The sequence below is a fragment of the Daldinia childiae genome (assembly GCF_008694065.1).
Source record: "Daldinia childiae strain JS-1345 chromosome Unknown Scaffold6, whole genome shotgun sequence".
NCBI classification, from domain to species: domain Eukaryota; kingdom Fungi; phylum Ascomycota; class Sordariomycetes; order Xylariales; family Hypoxylaceae; genus Daldinia; species Daldinia childiae.
In genome coordinates, this window is record NW_022984647.1 from 1,103,364 (window position 1) to 1,122,926 (window position 19,563).

General features: G+C 45.8%; 8 protein-coding genes across 9 annotated transcripts; 5 read left to right on the forward strand and 3 right to left on the reverse strand.

The window, feature by feature from the left end:
* Positions 1–3,408: 3,408 nt before the first annotated feature.
* Positions 3,409–4,512, forward strand: GL218_06217 (Esterase; the record flags this gene model as incomplete). The annotated part of the gene is made up of 1 exon (XM_033582920.1): positions 3,409–4,512. One exon carries the CDS (start codon positions 3,409–3,411, stop codon positions 4,510–4,512), a length of 1,104 nt encoding a protein of 367 aa, XP_033434098.1.
* Positions 4,513–7,585: 3,073 nt separating this feature from the next.
* GL218_06218 (uncharacterized protein) lies at positions 7,586–8,215 on the reverse strand (the record flags this gene model as incomplete). The annotated part of the gene is made up of 1 exon (XM_033582921.1): positions 7,586–8,215. One exon carries the CDS (start codon positions 8,213–8,215, stop codon positions 7,586–7,588), a length of 630 nt encoding a protein of 209 aa, XP_033434097.1.
* Positions 8,216–8,753: 538 nt separating this feature from the next.
* Positions 8,754–11,456, reverse strand: GL218_06219 (Protein sel-1 like protein 1; the record flags this gene model as incomplete). Its single annotated transcript, XM_033582922.1, has 4 exons — positions 8,754–9,145; positions 9,218–11,164; positions 11,223–11,363; positions 11,429–11,456. 4 exons carry the CDS (start codon positions 11,454–11,456, stop codon positions 8,754–8,756), a joined length of 2,508 nt encoding a protein of 835 aa, XP_033434096.1.
* A 551-nt stretch (positions 11,457–12,007) lies between these two features.
* On the forward strand, positions 12,008–13,256 carry GL218_06220 (uncharacterized protein; the record flags this gene model as incomplete). 2 transcript variants are annotated; one of them, XM_033582923.1, is made up of 5 exons in its annotated part: positions 12,008–12,314; positions 12,386–12,485; positions 12,548–12,614; positions 12,666–13,006; positions 13,067–13,256. In XM_033582923.1, the coding sequence occupies 5 exons, from the start codon at positions 12,008–12,010 to the stop codon at positions 13,254–13,256; spliced, it is 1,005 nt and encodes a 334-aa protein (XP_033433851.1). The 2 variants fall into 2 exon arrangements, with proteins under 2 accessions (XP_033433851.1, XP_033433852.1); XM_033582924.1 differs by having other exon boundaries at positions 12,443–12,485.
* A 23-nt stretch (positions 13,257–13,279) lies between these two features.
* GL218_06221 (Protein frg1) lies at positions 13,280–14,151 on the reverse strand (the record flags this gene model as incomplete). Its single annotated transcript, XM_033582925.1, has 2 exons — positions 13,280–13,712; positions 13,778–14,151. The coding sequence occupies 2 exons, from the start codon at positions 14,149–14,151 to the stop codon at positions 13,280–13,282; spliced, it is 807 nt and encodes a 268-aa protein (XP_033433853.1).
* A 570-nt stretch (positions 14,152–14,721) lies between these two features.
* Positions 14,722–15,922, forward strand: GL218_06222 (uncharacterized protein; the record flags this gene model as incomplete). Its single annotated transcript, XM_033582926.1, has 3 exons — positions 14,722–14,770; positions 14,826–14,978; positions 15,045–15,922. 3 exons carry the CDS (start codon positions 14,722–14,724, stop codon positions 15,920–15,922), a joined length of 1,080 nt encoding a protein of 359 aa, XP_033433849.1.
* A 476-nt stretch (positions 15,923–16,398) lies between these two features.
* On the forward strand, positions 16,399–17,052 carry GL218_06223 (uncharacterized protein; the record flags this gene model as incomplete). Its single annotated transcript, XM_033582927.1, has 1 exon — positions 16,399–17,052. The coding sequence occupies one exon, from the start codon at positions 16,399–16,401 to the stop codon at positions 17,050–17,052; it is 654 nt and encodes a 217-aa protein (XP_033433850.1).
* Positions 17,053–17,426: 374 nt separating this feature from the next.
* Positions 17,427–18,309, forward strand: GL218_06224 (uncharacterized protein; the record flags this gene model as incomplete). The annotated part of the gene is made up of 3 exons (XM_033582928.1): positions 17,427–17,637; positions 17,688–17,846; positions 17,912–18,309. 3 exons carry the CDS (start codon positions 17,427–17,429, stop codon positions 18,307–18,309), a joined length of 768 nt encoding a protein of 255 aa, XP_033433856.1.
* Positions 18,310–19,563: the final 1,254 nt, after the last annotated feature.

Here is a 19,563-nt window from a genome sequence, read left to right on the forward strand (position 1 = left end):
TGGTTAAGGTTGCTCGCTTGCAGGTCTTGTTTACTGAGAATATTGAGTAGTAAAACCACAAGATGCTCAATTTCACAGTAGTAATGATTCCGCTAAACAAGAACTCGCAGATCCAAGTCATCTTTTTGCCATTTAGTCCCTTATCGTTTTCTAATTGGTGTTGGTTGAGCGCAACTTACTCTCAGAAGTTCGGCCACCTCGGGAGGCTCTAAAGGGGGACCGGTTTCAAACGCGCCATGTCTGACGATAACTAAATTGATATTCAGTCTAAGTCCTGGTAAAGGAACCAGTGATTTAGGAACAAGCGCCTACAGTCGATTATGAGACCACATTGGGCGCAATAAAGAATCAGGGACACGATACATAACCAGTCGTGGCCTTTAAGACATTGAAGCTGACTGATTCTCACCCAGATTCTTAGGAGAACAACGATAGAAGTCAGACCAATCAAAACAGCACAGGTACGCAGATTCTCCTGTCCGGTGGAGGTAGTGGAATGCGGTGTCGTAGTTATAATAGAACCCATCGGTCCGGTGGGTGGACGCGATGGCCTCAAGCGAATTGAATAGATTTAAACTTAAAGCAAGACAAAAAACAACAACAACAAAGATCACATGTTGCTCGATCTTCATCTAAAGGTCCATAAATGAATAAAAAGTCATGCTTCCAAAAGAAGGCTGGTGCTGTCGGTGCGGCGGTGTCTACGTACAAGGTTCGCTGATAGGTCAATTATAAGATGTAAGCGGCACAGGCAAATGGCCAAGCAGAAAGATGCCGGCATAAATACACCCCTTCATAATATTTTAGCGGATGATACTCTCTGTGTTGTATCTTACATAACTTTCGCCATTTTTAACCCTTCTGTCGATTAGTTAAATTTAAAAAGAGGTAAGTTTGGGGGATTTCTTACTATTTTATGGGTTGGAACAAGATAAGTTTATGAAAGGTCTATGTCACTTACTTAAGCAAGGCTTTAAGCCTAAGATCAACATTCATTTGGTGTCTTTCTACGAAGAAGTGTGTATTAGATCATTAAAATAATACTTGCGCTGTCATCGTAAACTCAACTCCCCGCACCCAATAGATACCGCACTTTAATTAAGAAAAAACAGGCAGTAGTTAGGTAGGTAAGAATTGATTCGAGATACCTCGATCAGGAGGGTTTCCCTTATATATTTTAAAAATATTGCAGAAGTTAGAATAATCTTTTATTAGTCCTTTGAATCCAATACGCTATTTTTATCTAGGTATCTTGCCCGATTCCTTAATTGAAGCGTAATACCCTCTAAGTGCGAGGAGAGGAGGCCAAAAACCAGCACTAACACCGTGCAACTGCAAGATCGGCAAGATAATACAAGGTACCTAGGTACCTATCTATAGATCGCAAGCGGGATTGGCGACACTAACGCCGGTGAGAACGGGAACTTAATAAAACCCCCCACATATGATCTTAGTCCACCGTAATCCGTACTAGGCTTGGAATATATAAGGGACTCTAGCTTGCGGGAGTGCCGCCGGCAAAGGGACAATGAATTAACGATTTCCCGACCAACTATCGGACCGAGATCGACATATTCGGGTACCCGCTCAACCGACCTGAGCATATTAGGGTTGTAGGGTTGCACTATTAGTTACATTTGTTGGCTGCATGGGTTCGTAAGTTCGTAAGTTCGTACTCGGCTCGTTTCTTATGAGCCAAACAAAAACCATGGCGTGGAGCGGAACACTTTTCGCGACATCATCACGAAAGATAGGAGATAATTATTGTAAATGTATAGCAGAGCCGATGCCGAAATGCTTAATGCCGAGGTCTCTCTCCTATACATAGATGATCGGCATATTCGGATTCACATAATTGGAAATTGCTTCGTACGGAAGAAACTACCAAAAGTAAACCAAACAAGCATCAACGCCCACGTAATCCGAAATCCGATACATCTTGTCGCATGGCAATATACGATAAGTCACATAAAATGTCAATTTTTCGCTTATCAGAGCTGAATCTCGCATATTAGACCTGGCTATCATTTCCAAAAGTATTCTCCCTCTCATTAAGACCGAGGCATAAGCCACTTGCGTATTGTTTGAGTTTCCTGGCATCTCAGACCATAAGCAGGGTATAAGGTCTGTGCTGCAAAACAAAGGTAGGGTACGGGGAGCTCGGACAAGCAGGCATTGTCAATACAGTTAGATATATACTGTGAATAAAATAATTACGATTTTGAATTATGTTTCGGGGATACCCCACTAGATCGGGGGAGAGCTACATCTAGGGCTACGATGCATGCTGCGTCGCAATAATATGCGACGAGAACATGGTATATTTGTCCTGTGACAGACTTATCACATCGGGGATGTAGTTGCATACATTCAGACGCCCCCACGTGAAGATCCTTGTCTCCGAGAGAACAGACCAATCATTGCTCGTTCTTATAGTATCTCTCACTTGTATCTCCGCCCCCTGATCGCGGTATCACCAACCTGGTTAGCCTTGTAGCGTACGGATCACCTTAAGGCTTAAGAGACCCTTTCCACGTGGGTCTATAACTCCACTACTTAAGCTTATAGAAACACAGACCAACGGCTATCTCTGGGGGGCCGAATTTATTACCCCTTTTGTTTATACTGATGGCACCATGGCATGGAGCTCACGGACAACGTTACGAGATGCCATGTAATATTAGTGAAGAGATCGGGGTAAGAGGAGCTGGGGAAAAAAACGATCGATTATGTTTATCAGTAATAATATCATCAATAGTATACGTTCTATTCAATAGTTAGTGTAGTTATAACTATCATAAAAAAGCAAATACTATAACACAAACCCGTTTCGTCGATCAAATCTATATAGCATTACCGAATAACCTGTCTGGGTACTTTGCCCATGGTTAGAAGCAGGCTGGTAGGCGTACAACATACCTACTTTCATACACATGGCATAACTGCCGCTCTTTCCACAAGCTAACACCAATTAGAGGATTCTAATAAAATCAAGCGTGCGCGGTACGACCCTTGGTTGCATCGTCCGCAACACGATCCTACCTTGTGGCCCACATATGCGGGAAAGTCCAAACATGCACAACAACCATCTGCATTGCAACACAGTAGTTATATGCTCCGTAGTAGTGATGGCTTCATGGTATTACACGTGCTTATGCTAGGTGTATAGGCCGAATCCCGAAACAAGAGTGATTTCCTGTTCATGGTGAGAGGTAGAACAAAGGTGATTGATCACTTGCCTGCCTTGTACGTAGGTGGCTTCGGTTTGGCACATATATTGACTTACTTATATTCGACAATGTTGCCTCACCTTTCCTTCTTCTGTGCATCGGACATCTTCACATCTTCACCTCTACTCTTACTCGTCCTGCTATCTCTTCATAGTGTACTACATAGTGTATGTCCACGATGGCATTGTCACGCTCCACCCAACCGCTTAAAGCTCTTTATATAATATACTTTACCTTAAAACTTCCATTTGTATTAATCTCACTTATATTATATTATACTATCCCTTCATTACGACCTATACGACAATGGACCATACGAACAAGTGTAGCCACTTACATTATACGCATATTCTTCAACCTCGTCTCTGTAATCGGTCTTTCAAGCCTCCGACCCTTAACTCCAGAGAAGGCTAAAGAACGATTTGCCTACGTCGAGCCTGGTGAGGACGAGCTTTACTCCGGCGTCTTATCTTCAGCAGCTATCAAGCCGGTGCCTCTAAAAGGTCTTTGGGATGCGGGTCTAGGTGGTCCGGTAACCATTGACAAGTCGAAAGTCCTCCTTCTTTTCCCTGGAGGTGCTTTTGTTTTTGCTTTTGATCCTTATGAGGGGTCCAATATCGTATCGGACCTGGTAAGACGTGTTCCAGGGGCCAGGGTATTCCTAGCTCAATATCGACTTGCCACCTCCCCCGCCGGCCGATTTCCAGCCGCAATCCAAGACGCCCTTACCTTTTACAATTACATACTAGACCTCGGCATCGATCCGAAAGACATCATCTTCCTAGGAGACTCGGCTGGAGGCAACGTTGCTGTGGGATTATTAAGATACCTAGAAGAAAGTCAGAAGCTTCCACTACCAGGTGGTGTGCTGGCATACTCACCGTGGATTCACGTAACCGACGACTCTAAGGGCCAATACGGAGAGTCTCCTAAGCTACGAACCGACTGTATCAACTACCCCGTCCTCCAGACTGGATACGAGAAGTACGTCCCCGAAGGTGGAATGACACCCGAAGTAGCACCATACTTTTCCCCTATGACGCACCCATTCAGGACGAGCGTGCCAGTATATATCCAGTCTGGAGAAGCCGAAGTTTTCTACGACGAAAACAAGCAGTTCGCAGAGGCAATGGAGGGGATAGAAGGCAACAAGGTGAAATTCCACACGATAAAGCACGCACCACACGACCTCATCCTATCACATAGGATGGTCGGCTTAACAGCTGAGGCAACCGCCTCGGTCGAGGACGCTATAGCCTTTGTTACCAAGGACGTGGATTGAAAGGGCAGACATGTGATATAGTTAGACACAGGTCAAGATGTTAGTTACATCGATGATGGAGGCCACGCAGCCCGGCGGAGCTTTCCAGAGCAATGCACGTAACACGATGCAGACGCTCAGATTCGAGATCACATATTTTTTGATGGAGTAACCTCGAGGAAGTTTTAATGGTTCATGATAATGACGAATAGCGCCAAGGGGATACGGAATAGGATGGGGAATGGGAGGTCAGGGATACCACGTGGGTCAACCCCTGTAAATAGCTTCAATTTAGCCAAGCTGCCTTTCTTATATGTATACTACGCCGCAGGCCAAACTTGGCTCTGGCGACTTCGCTATTGGATAGCGAATACGGATAGCATACAATAAAGCTAGTCTGTAAATGAATTATCCCCTTTTAACTTGTACCAGTCTATCGCGATATTAACATGGCGGCGTGTATCAAGCTGTGTGGTTTTACGCGAATTCTTAGTGAATATGAATACTCGTTCAGTCGCATTCAAGACGATTTGGTGTATAATACATGTTCCGCTGACCGAATCTCAAAGCGAGTAAGGCCGACATTAATCTGATTGATCACAATAGTTGATGTAAGCTCTCTTACTCTGATGTCATGCCGAGCCAGTTTCTGTACTTCATCCTAACCTCCTTTGACGCGACGGCTTTTTTTTCGGTCACCTATAGTACTGCAGCTGAACAATATTCTTTGCTTTTTAAACCAACTGCAGTATATACTCCAATTAAAACAAGTCTATTGAACCAAGACCCAACGTAAGTAAGCTTAGAGGCATTCAAGGAATGATGTAAGAAATGTTGGTCGATCAATTTAATGACTTTAACTGCAGTTGGTGGCAACGTTGGTGCTCATGCAGCAACCTACAACCATGAGAATTAAAACTATACTATTTTAATCATTAACTACCCCTTTCTTTTTCTTGATCCAGGAAGCCAACTGTATGTTCCTCCACACTCTTCCTTTACTTTCCCGTCATCTTTCGACTTGAGAAATAACCAACCAACAATAACTCCAAACAATCAGCTTATTATTATAACCAAGAATTAAAAGTTAAAGTTGGTAGTTATATGTTTAATAGAGAGCGGATCGACACTCTTTATGTTGGGGGTTGAGTAACAACTACAACCAAATTGTCTTAGGTGTAGGTAGGCTTGGTGTAACCCTATGATAGGAGCTTATGAGTTAATGTAGCATTGTTGAGATATTCAATCCCGGGTTCAAATGTATAATATAGAGCGCTTTATGCAGTACTTACCTGATATATTGGAGCCAATAATCCAGGATTCGACCACGTGGCACTCTCATAAAGGCCAATATTCCGTCAATAACGCAGGATAACACTTCACGTTACAGTCTTTAAAACACCTGTACGTCATGAGGTAACATTAAAGGTGCGATTCCTTACATAATTGATGACGACCAAGCAGAAAGATGTTGCTAATTCGTAATATGTGTAAAATACAGTAGCTTCTTGAATCAAGCATTATGACTTTTGAAAGCTATTGGTGGTTTCGGAGTATCTCTATTTCGGGTAGGGATAGGCTACCAGAAGCTCTTACGGCTATACACTTCGTATGAATTTACTACCGTACCCAGGTAGCTATTAGGCAGCTTCATGTTATGGGACTTATAGTCAGCAATTACCAGTATATCATATCATTATTTGATTTCAACTTGCCAGTTATATCTGGGATGGTTCCTATAGATATAGGTAACTTATGTTTATACTAAGAAAGTAAGTTACTCACATGAAGTCAATATCAAGAAAATCTACTTCTATATCTGTACATTTAACTTTTAGTAAACATGTCGAATCTAAATAATTAACACCAACAGAACATACTGCACAGTGATAAGATCTCATAGCATCGTTGCAAGTAATAATAATATATTCCTAACGTATCAAAATCAAAAAGCGTAACACATATAAACGTACCCAAATTCCCGTGTAGTCACCGCCTACATGGTAAATCCAAGATTTACCACGACCCAAGCTCTCGCGCTGGGTTCTTTTAGCAGCTCCTCCATCATCGTATACTCATCACTTCTTCCTCTGACTCTTACATGCATCGCACAAACCAGTCTTGCTGTGCATAACGTCCTTCTTCGTGAAGGTACCACACGAACCGGCTTTCTTTCCCTTGCCCACCTTGCTGCAGAGAATAACTTTCGCTTTAAACTTTGGCCCGGTGAACCGTCCGCAGGTCACGCAAACAACGCTAGCCCACTCCTCTATACACATTGTAGCTGTGTATGTGCTATTATATAGCACAGCGGAAGCAGTAAGGAGTAGATCCAAACGAAGGAGGAATGCGACAAAGCCGCGAGCTAATAGATGGTTCTGATGTTCAGCCTGGAGGCCGGGGTCAAAGTGAAGTACTTGATTGAAAGTAGTATCGCTTTAGGGTTCGACGGTGTTGAAATTGTGGTTATGATGGCTATGGTCGTTTGGGCATAAAGATAACTAGGAAGCCCGGGGGATATCCTCTTTATATAGATTTATTCCACCATATTTTCCAAAATGCCCATCCTTTCAGTGACTCCGAGAGTCTATCCTTTGGGACGTGCTATTGACGTGTCATTTCCCGTTATTTTGTCTTTCTCAGGAAAAGGGGGTGAAGTGTAGTTCAGGTGAGGTTTATGAATAACGATTAGGTACGTAGGTAGGTAGATAATTTAGAATCAGTGTCAGGATTACCTGTATCATCTGATTATCTATCTATTGGTAGAGACCAAGTTATTCATCTCCTGATTCAGTTAGGTGAAAACCGAAATTTAACGTGTTGCGAGGTGCACAGATTACGCCTACAGAGAGCATGCAAGTCACTTACTTCAATTTCCATTCTCAGAGTGATCTGGATTAAAAATTATATACTGGATGTGTATGATATTTCGAGAGAATAGGTACGAGTTTAGACTGGCTAGATCAGCCCCAGGAAACAGCCCCTACCATTGTATAATACCAGACGTCGAGTGCCTGTTAGTAGTAGCGGATCTAATATCGTGTATTTTGCTAGGGCTAGACTGCCACTCCCTGGGACGCCATTGCATCTTAATCTACTCTTTAGTGGCGCAGACTAGACAAAGCTCGTGGTTATGCTTATGGGTAGCCCGCAGCGACAGGAGCCCATCAGAGTCTATCCACCATTCAACTTTACTAGGTTTAGGATACTCGCTTGTCTCAACTCTATTCATCTCAAAATCGAGATTCCAGCCATGTGCTATACAGGTATCGTAGAATACTTCCATGACTCGCGAATTAGCAGATTTTGCAGTGTTATACGTCCCCTCAACTTCTAACTCTACGTCCCCAATATGAAGCTCTTCGTGATTTTCAACATTTTCGTATCTGTTGATAGTGGAATTCGTGACAGTATATACAACACACAGGTCGTCACTGAGTGGTGACGGGGCGGGGCTATCGCAGCGTTTTGCCCATAACTGTGGAATACCAAGTTCTTCGATCATCTCTCGAGGAAAAGCAGCCGCGATATCCGTACGGGAAATATCCATTTCGTCAGATGTCGCTTTATCTTCTCTAGATTCAAGTTCGACATGGTTGCTAGTGGCATCTTTCATTTCAACATCGTCTTCAGTAGCATCAGGTTTCGTACGCTTCTGTGGTCCATCAGCCCAGTAGATTTCGTTTGGAAATTTATTTAGCTGGTCCATTTTGCGCTTCGACATAGTGATTGTCTTGATAGTCGAAGAGGAAGGTAGAATATATGAGAAAGGGGTTTTACTAGAAGGTTCTTGATGTAGATGGAAAGGTTTTGGAGTCTGGGTCACGCACCTAAATTATATGTGTTTCATGCAGCAGTCATTACTCGCACCTTCTTCACTTGTACGTGTACATATGTGCCTTCCATCATACCTATGAGGTTGGATGATTAAGAGAGAAGTTTCGGTGATTTGGCAGGGGGAAGGTCTTAGGAAAAGGAAAGAAGAATGACATGATCTGTACCTCTTGTGTAACTTGCCATACCAGCATATCTGATGGTCTCCTGATCATGTCAAATCTAAAATCATCTTAAAGGTAGACGTCTATGTAAGAGTCAAGAGCTGGGTCGTAAAATTTAAACTAGCTTACTACCCCGTCCTGCTACGCTAACGTTGAACTAAAATATAAGGCCTAAGCAAATCTTTATGATTGAACACTCTATTCATTCATTCATTATATACTACACGCATAATTAAGGGCCTAGGTAGGCTATAGCCGTCTCTCCTATTGACCTACAGCCCCCGCAGCCCACTGTCCGAAATCTGGGGCGTCCGGCTGCGCAAACAAACCACCTCCTTGCTGTCCCTGCGCCTGTTGCTGCTGTTGTACACCACCTCCTCCTTGCTGACCTTGTCTTGCAGCCTCGGCCTCAGCCTCGGCGTGCGCCTGCTGTCTGCGCGCGCGGTAGTACATGAGGATGATTATAGCGCCGACCAGTCCAAGAATGATCAAACTTTCGACCACAGCGTCTACGTCCTCGAGGCCGTCATTCAGGGGTTCCCCATCGCTGCCTGTGATCATGCCCTCGTCGAAGGCTTCGTACCCCTCCTCGTAGTAAATATCTTCCTGGAGGAAGTTGGCGATCCACTCGCTGAGAGACCAGTCCTTTCTGGGCGCTGTTCGGATATACGTGTTAGTCTACATGTAGACGGCGAGAGAGAGGAAGTAAGAAAACGAATAATACTTACAAGGTTCGTCTTGTATTGAGTTGATCCGGCCATGGGTGAACGTATTCCAAGCACTGCGCGCTCGGAGTTTAAGGAGGCTTAAGGTCACCGGCAGGTAGGCTTCTTCATTAGCCTCGAGGGCTTGGTCGTAGTATCTCTTAGCAAGGTGAAAGTCCTGCGTTAAACCAACTCCGTTCTCGTGCATCCAGCCAAGGTTGTAGAGGGCTTGCGCGCTTTGGAAGTACTCCGATGCACCACCATAGCACTGAGCGGCTTTGTCAAATGCTGTTTCAGTACCGATACCATCTAGATAATAATCGCCCATTTTAACAAGTGAATCGATGTTGGATTGTATAGCCGATCTGGTCCAGTAGATCAGAGCCAGAGCAGAATTCTGAAGCAGGTTAGGCTTTGCCGGCTGGCGGTGTAGCCATGGTGGTAGGGGTAGTCGTGACTGGGACGGGTCTAGCATAAAAGCGACATTGTTCTGCGCCTTTTCGTATCCTTGCTCCGCAGCAATAAGATAATCGAGGAAGGCAAGCTCGTAGTCACCTTCTTCGTAAGCCTGGTTAGCTTCCGCCCAAGATGATACTAGAGGCTCTGCCCTCTCGGCGACGCTCTTATAATATACCATAGCCATGCCACACGTTTTGTCTCTCCCAACCCCGTGATGCATCATCTCGGCTAGATAGTACTGCGCCTCAATATTGGCCCACCGAGCAGCCGCTTCGAAGTAAGAGTTGGCAATTTTCAGGTCGTCAGGAGTGCCCTGGTCGAGGTGGAGAGCCCCCAGGGCCACGTGAGAAAGGCTAAAGTCCTGGTCTGCTGAAGCCTTAAAAAGCTCCGTGGCCTTAGAAACATTCTTAGGGATACCAAGGCCGTGAAGATTCATAATACCCAAGCCCCATTGGGACTGGGCATCGCCATGTTTAATTCCGCGCTCGAACCATCCCCTGGCCAGCTTAAAATCTTGTCTGACTCCCTCTCCACGCAACCACATCCGACCGATGTAGCCGGCAGACTTACTGGCATATTTCTCCAATTGAGGCTTGGGTTGGTCAACGGGACGGCCATCTTTGGTGCGCCAATACATCGTTGTTACAGCGGCAAAGTATCGTCGAGCTAGATCGACGTTTCTTTCGAGACCCCGCTGCCCTTCATAATAAAGTCTCCCTAAATTGAACGAGGCCTTAAAATCGCCCTTCTGGGACATTAAATCAAGGTATTCAATGACGTCGTCGATGGCGGCGTAGGCGTGAGAACTGGGGTCAGCCTTCAGAGCGTTGATGCCGGAACTTACAACGCTGGCCCCCTCGCCATACACACCACCTACATCGTCAGATAGCCGATGCGCTTCCGGTGTGAGGGCCATTCCACCAGGTGGTCCTGATCGGAACCAAACCATGGCCTTGTCCGCCACCCTCTTGTAATACTTGCAAGCCATCTCGCAACTCTTAGGTACACCAACACCGCTAACATGACGGGCCGCGAGGGTCATTTCCGACCTCGTATGCCCCGCATCGGCGGCAAATGTATGGTATAGAAGAGCCTTCGATTGATCCCGATCTACCGCATCCCCCAGTCCTGTCGCATATATCAACCCCACCATATACTGCGCGGAACTGTTCCCATACGAAGCCAGTCGGTAGTAGTGATCGAACGCGGTCTTGAAATTTCTCGGGTGGGAATAATTTCCGAAGAAGTTGAACTGCGCTAGTAGGTAAATCGCATCTGTGTTATTCTGATCGGCCGATTGCTGTAGAAGCTTGACACCTTCGAGGAGGGGACCGGTGATAACTGGTGGCGCATGTTCTTGGGGAGGAGCGCTAACTCGTAGGCTCGGTAAGATCTTTGGTAAATAATGGAATATTATCCCAAAAACGCTGGTTGGCTTTTTTGTTTTTCTGTGTAAATAAGGTGTTTTAATCTTTCGAAATTCGGTCATCGCCTCATGGACAAGCTCCCATCCTATTCCACGTTAGATCCCCGCCGCTCGTTCCAGAATCATATAGTTACGGCGCCTTACCGCTTTGGTAGGGGGTCCAAGCATGTTGCTCGCCTTGAACTACATCGGTATCGGCGGCTTGTTGAAGATTTGCGGTCGTAGTATCATCCTCTAATACTTGTTGTTCGGCGGCGGATGTAAAGGCGATAACCTGCAAAAGCACTATTCGAAGCAGGGATTAGCGCACATAGCTTACAGAGATATTAGATTTATAAGGTAAAACTTACGGAGCGCTGAGACGAACCAACGCCTCATGGTAGATATTCTGCTAAGAGCAAGGTTTTAAATGCTGTATTAATATCATGATCTCCAAGGAGGTAATCATTAAGTGTTGTGTTTGTGGATAAGTTGTCGTATGAAAGGAAGTCGTTCGGGGCTTAGAACTTACAAGCTGTCCAGATCGATCGGTACAAACAATGGTACAACTTGCATACGTTGAGAAGCGACGGGTCTCCGTCTAGCTTGGCTAAGAGATGAATTTGCCTCCGATTGGTCAATGTTGCGCCACAACCTGTGGAGCTATAGCTACTTAGTTACCTAAGGTAAAAGTTTCAGTATCGGATCTTATCTTCATAAGGCTGAATTAGTGCGAATATCTATATTTCACAGATGACATGAGCATGCTAAAGCAAAACAAGGTTCAAAAGTCAAGGTTCAAAAAGCATTTCATCTAGTTTGCTAGCACTAGATTATATACAACTGACCTCCGCAACTCATTAATCATTAGGTACTTCAGGAACAAATAACCTGAATTTAGGCGGTCTACTAAATACTAAAACCTCTTAGTAGAGGTAAGAAGAAACGCCATGTATCCTCTTAATTGCGTAGACGGATACAGGATACCACTTCGTGAGGAAGTCTACGTTCTCGACATCATCCCCCTCACAGCAGGTCCGGCAACTATCTCCTCGGATCAGAAGCTATCCTTGTTTAATCCCACAAGTCTAAAAGCAGGACCCCAGCTCAATCTTCTAACGCGACACGGCAACATCACTTGTGCCAAGGCATATGACGCAGGGAGCGCTATAGTGTGTACGGCGGGCGAGGATGGCAGCGTATCGATGTGGGATCTAAGGCAGGATGCGCGACAGGCTGAGGTAGCAAGACTAACAGGTTCGTTCATCGCGGTAGATTGGTAGCCGTGTACTTGTATTTTATAGACGCAATGCTGAGGATTTATATAGATAATCGAGTCTCCGTATTGTCTTTAGCATGCTCAAGTGCTGGCTTCTCAGTTACAGCTGGAACCGAACTGCAGGATCACCAAGCATCCATATTAATATGGTGAGTGTGCCGGATGAGTGTCGTAATTCTTTGTTGTAATATGCTTATACCTGGATGTTTAGGGATGTTCGCTCAACTCCCACCCCAAAGCTTCACTATAAGGAAGTCCACAGCGACGATGTGACAGAGGTTTGCTCTACGTGGTACGAATGGTCGATACCCAACACTAACGCAACTTAGTTGAATTTCCATCCTAATGACCACAACATTCTCCTGTCAGGATCGACAGATGGTCTTGTAAATATCTGTGATACAAGAATCACTGATGAGGACGAGGTTATAATCCAGACCTTCAATCACGATGCCTCCATCCACCACGCAGGGTTCCTGAACGATACTGAAGTATACGCATTGTCCCACGATGAGAAGCTAGCGCTTTATGATGTTGCCGAAACCCACGAAAATGGAGCAGCAACAACTGATTTTGGAGATATGCGAGAGGTCCTTGGCTGCCAGTATATTGCCAACGTCACTGCGAAGTCGAATGGGGCCGGAGCCGTGATTGGCGCTGGTGCACACGAGTAAGTTCAGCCTGTACCAAAATGGCTCTTGTATCCGCGCTAACCCTAGGACATGTGCAGCCAACAAGCATTCCAGTTGATCCACTTGACAAAAGGCCAAGAGTGGAATCTAGATCGAGATAATAGTGTCAGCCTACCCGGGGCCCATTCTTCGGAAATTGTCCGTAGTTTCTGCTTCTACGACGAGGCGCAGACGGTCTTTAGCGCCGGCGAGGACGGATTTATCAAAGCATGGAAGCCGAACGCATAATCCAATAATTTCGTCCATCCCTCTCAAGAGTATTTGTCGTGCTTGTTCTTGGACTTTAGATCTAGTAGCTGCTCGTAGTAATCGCCCTCCCTTCTCGCTCTCTTCAGATTTCTAACTTCATCCTCGTTGAGTCGCCTACCCACAGCATCCTCAAGCTCCTTTCGACTAATCCTTTCCTTCGCCTTTTCCTCCTTCGTTGCCTTAAGTCGAGGTTTGAAGCGCGCTTGCATGCGAATCCTTAATGTAGTATCGAAGCTTATTTCTGTAGCATCTCCACGAACCTCAGGTGTGCCGTTTGCCTTCGTAGGCTCCTTGATAGTTAAGAAAGTTTCACTTTGCGACTGGATCTGGAATGTACCCGGCGTCTCGGAGGTCGGAATCACGGACCACGTTTCAAGCGGCGATATAGCTTCGGATATCGCACTAAGGATGCCATATTTGTCGCAGCTGAGGTACCTAGACAGCAGCACATTACATTAGCGATTGAAAAACAAACAAAAGCAGCAGGAATAAGCACATACTTTCCATAACGGCCTTTAAACCTAAAGTTCTCGGTGCCGTAGATCTTATTTGCAACCCAAACCTGGCGCACGTCGTGGGGTTCGGCGCTGGTAGGATTCGCGTCGATGATGTTCACGATGGGGTCGGTGAAGATCTTGCCATTGGCATCGCAAGCCAGGCAGGTCGGAGGTTCTGTTGGAAGTACAATCATGACCGGACCTTGAACATCTCCGACGGCATCAGCTGATACCCAGCTATCATCGTTTTCTGCACCCTCGGCTGTCGTGGCGACTGCAAGACTGCTAGAACCTGCTTCTTCAGCTGACGGGTCTGCTTCAGTACGCTTTCTTTTCTTGGGCTTCTTATCGCCCTTAAAAGATAGTGGTTTGACCATGTTGGTATCACCTGATCTCCAATTACTTTCTGGTGCGTATTGGCGATGTATAGGTGGAAAAACGAGATAGGTTGTTGATGTTTAGGTGTATGTGATTGTTTGGATAAAAGGGAGCTCCGATAAGAAAAGCACTGGCGTCACTCGGTACAAAGTACCTAAGTACATTGGCTTATTAAAATAAAACGGCCGCCAAACTCTCCAGAGTTATATTTCATTAATTACAGAATGTTAAACACTCAATTCAACTCTTTAGCATTTCCAACATTCTGTTTATTTTCTTGTGGCATAATCGTCGAATCGTTTACTATCCCCTAATACAGATACTCTAGGAACTATCGCTAAGTATTTAACGGGAAGCTCCTATGATAGCTCGGAATGCGCCGGTGGTCAGGCAAGTATTATTGGTGAAATGCCGACGGTATCCTTAGGGCGAAGCCGTAAAAAGATATCGAAACACTTTTAATATTCTTGGATGTCTACAAATCTACCCAGCTCAGCTTCGGTTTCTGCAGAGTTATCCTAAATTAACCGTGGTTTTCATACTCTTTAAAACTTCCCTAACGACTAAATATGGCGACAGCACAACCGGTTGTCATATCATTAGCCGATCTCAAGAGTGGTAAGCGTTGCAGTATAAAACTACCCAGAGAGAGTGTCCGTTGCTCATCATCTAGGAAACATCTCTTTTGAAACGCTGCAAGAAGCCTTTGGCCCGGAGTCGCTAGGAATTCTTGTCGTCAAAGATGTCCCGGCAGAGTTTCCAGGGTTAAGACACCAGCTGCTGTCATATGCCTCGTACATGGGCAACTTACCAGAGGCAGACTTTGGTACGTTAGGAACGAATAGATTGTAGGTATTCTCAGTCGCTCGGAAGGTTTCTTACAGAATTTTAGATAAGTTCACAAACGAGGCTGCCAAGTATTTAGTAGGGTGGTCTAAAGGTAGAGAAAAACTTAAGGACGGAGGGGCCGACGAATACAAGGGCTCCTTTTATGCCAACTGCGCATTTTACGTAGACCCGTCTTTAGAGTCCGCGAAACCGACGGAACAGTTTCCTCTAAAAGAGTTCCCCGAGTATTTGGCGCCAAACTCATGGCCACCCAGCGAGATGCTGCCTGGTTTCAAGCCTACGATGGAACAGATGTGTAGACTCATAATCGACACAGCTGTATTAGTTGCGCGGGCTTGTGATAGGTTTGCCGAAAAAGAAATCCCAGGGTACCCTTCAGCTTACTTGGAGAAGGTAGTCAAGTCTTCCTCCACGACGAAAGCTAGACTCCTACACTACTACCCGATGCCTGAAGAGGCCATGGTAAAGAGCCAAGAAGAGGATAATTGGTGTGCAGTTCACAAGGACCACGGCTGCTTGACGGGCCTAACGTCCGCTATGTTCGTTGACGAGCTAAAGACAAACGCAAAGGTCCCCAGTTCCAGCGGGAAAGTACCAGACTTGCTACCGACATTGGAGGAATTGCCCGCATCGCCGGATCCACAAGCTGGACTCTGGATTAAAGACAGAAAGGGTGTGCCGGTCCAAGTCAAAATCCCTCGGGATTGTATCGCCTTTCAGACCGGCGAGGCACTTGAAAGAATTACCCGGGGCAAGTTTAAGGCTGTGGAGCACTCAGTAAGGGGAGCGTACGCGAAAGGTGTTGCTCGAAATACACTAGCCGTCTTCACACAGCCAAATCTCGAAGATGAAGTTGACTTGGATCAGCACATCACGTTTGGAGAATTTGCTAGAGGCATTATAGCGAAGAATACCGTTTAAGTAGCAAATTTCGATTGCCCCAATAGCAACTTTTTATTGAAATGGTTAAGAACTTTTATGTTTTGTTCGGTGTGAGTAAATGATAAAATTACAGCTTACTCCAGTCGTATGCCAGTGTTTGAAATTGTACATTCACATGCCTCGGTGAGCTCTAATACTAAACTTATACATCACCTCCCTTACTTTACCAATATTAGTAAGTGTCTTGCATAGGGGTAGCTATGCTGCAGTTACCCCGCTATACTAGAGTTATCACAACATATGGCGTCACTGAATGCATTTCCTATTATTCGGCATCTCTCCGTCCTAAAGCATCAACTACTTAACTCGGCCCCGTCACTTATCAGTCTCCGATGCGTCTAGCTCGGAGTTTCTCCCCTCTTACTTATAATAAAACCCAATTCTATCCCTCCAAACAGCTTCTGGCTACATTTACTTCTTCAAGCTTTCGCCAATTCTCAAGTACAAAATCAACCATGGCATTAAACCCCAAATTCGCTGGTCAACGATTGCTCTTCGGACAACCTTCCTCCACCACAACCGGCGTGCCCCCGGCCGTCCACACCCTCGAGCTGTTCCTCGACTACGTGTGTCCGTTCTCAGCCAAGCAGTTCAAGACATTCTATCATTCGGTCGTGCCCCTCATCAAGGAAAACCCCAAGTGGGCCAGCAGCCTGCAGATCATCTTCCGGCAGCAGATCCAGCCCTGGCACCCGTCGTCGACGTTGGTGCATGAGGCAGGCGTCGCCGTATTACAACTCGCACCCGATCGGTACTGGGACTTTAGCGACGCCTTATTTAAGGCGCAACTAGAGTATTTCGATGAGCCCGTCGTCAATGAGCTCCGCAACGATACCTATCGCCGACTAGCCAAGCTAGCTGCAACGGTCGGCATTGACGAGCAGGCGCTGTACAACTTGCTTGTCATCCCGGACAAGGTCCCGGAGGGTAGTATTGGCAATACCGGAAATAAGGTCACCAACGATTTGAAACTGCAGATCCGGTACGGAAGACTGGTAGGAGTGCACGTCAGCCCCACTGTTATCTACGACGGCATTGTCGCAAATGATATTAGTTCGTCGTGGACTAAGGAGCAGTGGCAGGAGTGGTTGGCTAAGAGTCTCGGTTGAAGAAAACATAAATACATGGCATAAATACAGACAAGTATGAGTTCCGTATGAACTAGGGACTACCTAGCATAACGAGGTACTCGCAGAATATAATAATCATATCATCATACGTCCCAGTTTCCATTAGATGTGTAACATATGTATGTAGTAATGAGTCAAATTGAATCACCATTATATCAAATAGTCTTAAATAGTATCGCGTCGACGACGATAATAAGTACAGTGAAAATTCCAAAATTATAGCTAGAGCCACCTGGCAACAACTGCCAAATGCCGCTTCAGCTGGCATAAATCGCGTAAATCTTAATGAGCTTCACTTCACTTAGACACCACCAAGAGCTATAAGAGCAGCTTCACATCGAAGCCTCTCAATCATGTTAATCCTCGGAGCCATAAGAAGGGCTCAACGGATTCCATTGAGATGCAGTACTACCAACTTCCAAAATGTAGCCCCCCGTAATCTTTCGCCCGTAAGGCAGAATTTTCGGATCCTGGGTATGAGATTGGAGACGACTGCAACAAACACGACGAGGGCAGCTAAAGCAAACGCCACGGCTAGTCCCAAACCGCCAACACCCAGATTCGGTCAGTCTCTCTATATTAGACTGTTTTCTAATGTACTAACTACTCCATAGCTTTCCCAGAGAACCTCTGCGTGTACCACGCCGGCACAGGCCGGATAACCTTCCTAGCCTGCCTGAAGATCTCAACACTCTTCATCTTCGCCTTCTTCAGCTTCGTCGTGACCCCAGCGTACTTCGACCGGGAAGGCTTATCGCCCACCGTGCTCCGCAGTATGCCCCCTTATTACCCAATGCCCGTTCAATCCCGTCCATACCTTACTAACCCCAAACCACAGCAACCCTCTCCGCCATCATCCCCCTAGTCTTCGTAGCATACACCACCTCCCCCTTCGTGTCCTTCATCCACATGCGCCTACCGCCCGTAGCGCGGCAGTCGGAGGACATGCTGCGGCGCTTCGCACGTGCGATCCCCGCAAACACGGAGCTCGACATCACGACCATGAGCTTCATCGCCAAGCCGCGCGTGAGCCGCGTCAAGCTGTCGGACCTGCGCCCTGTGTCCCGAAGGTTCGGTATCGTTAACCTCGCCCGGGACACTGCTGCTGAGAATGCCGCGAGGAAGTGGTACCGGTTCCGCGCTGTGGGCGATTTCAACGCCCAGGGTAACACCGCGACGCGCGCCCCATGGGTCTGGGAGAGCATCTTGAACGCTATGCAAAAGCCTCGGGCGTGATTTACGAGTCTTCCGCTATTCATAAGCTTTGATATGCATATAATTTCGGATGTTACCTCGCTCTCTACGGTAAGTAGTATCGGGTGGGCTAATTTGGCCTCTCCGAAGCGCCCTACGGTAATGACTATAATATACTAAGAGCCACGTTTCTCACCTGGTTCTTAGGTCATTGGCCATATCATATAATGTATGACAGCTTCTAGCATAGCTAAGCAAATCAATTAGGGTGCATAGGGTTTAATCAAGCCTATCAAAAATACACTCATACTAAGAGAGGTAACACTCGACGCAATCTCCCACAACTACCATAATCCTGATAGAACGAAATTTATAACACGCTGAAAATGTCATTAAGAAGCATTCTACCCATCTAATTTTCATATATCGTCGATATTCAACGTTACATATTTGTATTCTAAACATGAACATGCCAATTATCCATAACACAATATATTATGAAGTGGCTACTTTCTAACCACATACTCCGTCACTATGATAAAGATTTCTCCCATAACCATGAATGTTTGGAAGAAGAAAAGCTATCTTCCTGTCGGTATCTGATTTTTACACTGAATACCCTGACACACATCCAAGGCACTAGAGATGGCTGAATACCAAGGCAGAGCCCGTGATAGACGCACATGGATCGGATCACATACATGATAACATCAAGCTTGTGTCATCTCGAGGTATCTTAACAATGAATAATATAAAACTTCATCCGCATCTAGGACTTGCGGTACTCGTAAATAGACGGCGTAGTGTCTCCATGTCTACTGCACCACCGGCTGCTTGTACGTGCTCATAAATATTTTAGCTCTCTGCGTATCTCTTGCGACTTCTCCCGAGACGTGTCTTGCTTGAGGATATCGCACAGCTTAATGAAGACATCCGTGCCTCGCGCTCCTTCAATGGTGAGATAGACTGAGCTGGTCTATAACAATCGTTTCTTACGCATATCCGGGGAACTTCTCTAGATCATCAACCACGCTATTCACAGCAGTTTAAATCCGAATTGGCCTCAAAATTTTGTCGGAGTCCCCAGCATAGGGATCCTTCCAAACCTGTGAGAATGTGACCGAACTCTAACTGGAGTCTATCGTGGCTACGAGAACCGCTAGTGCCGTCGATGTTGTCAATTTCTCCCCTGTACCGAAGGGCTCCGGGCTCTATCAAGCGCTACTGGGGATAAAGGGCGAATGAGGCTACATTAAAGCCGTGGACTATACACGCCCATAAGTGCTCCTATTATGT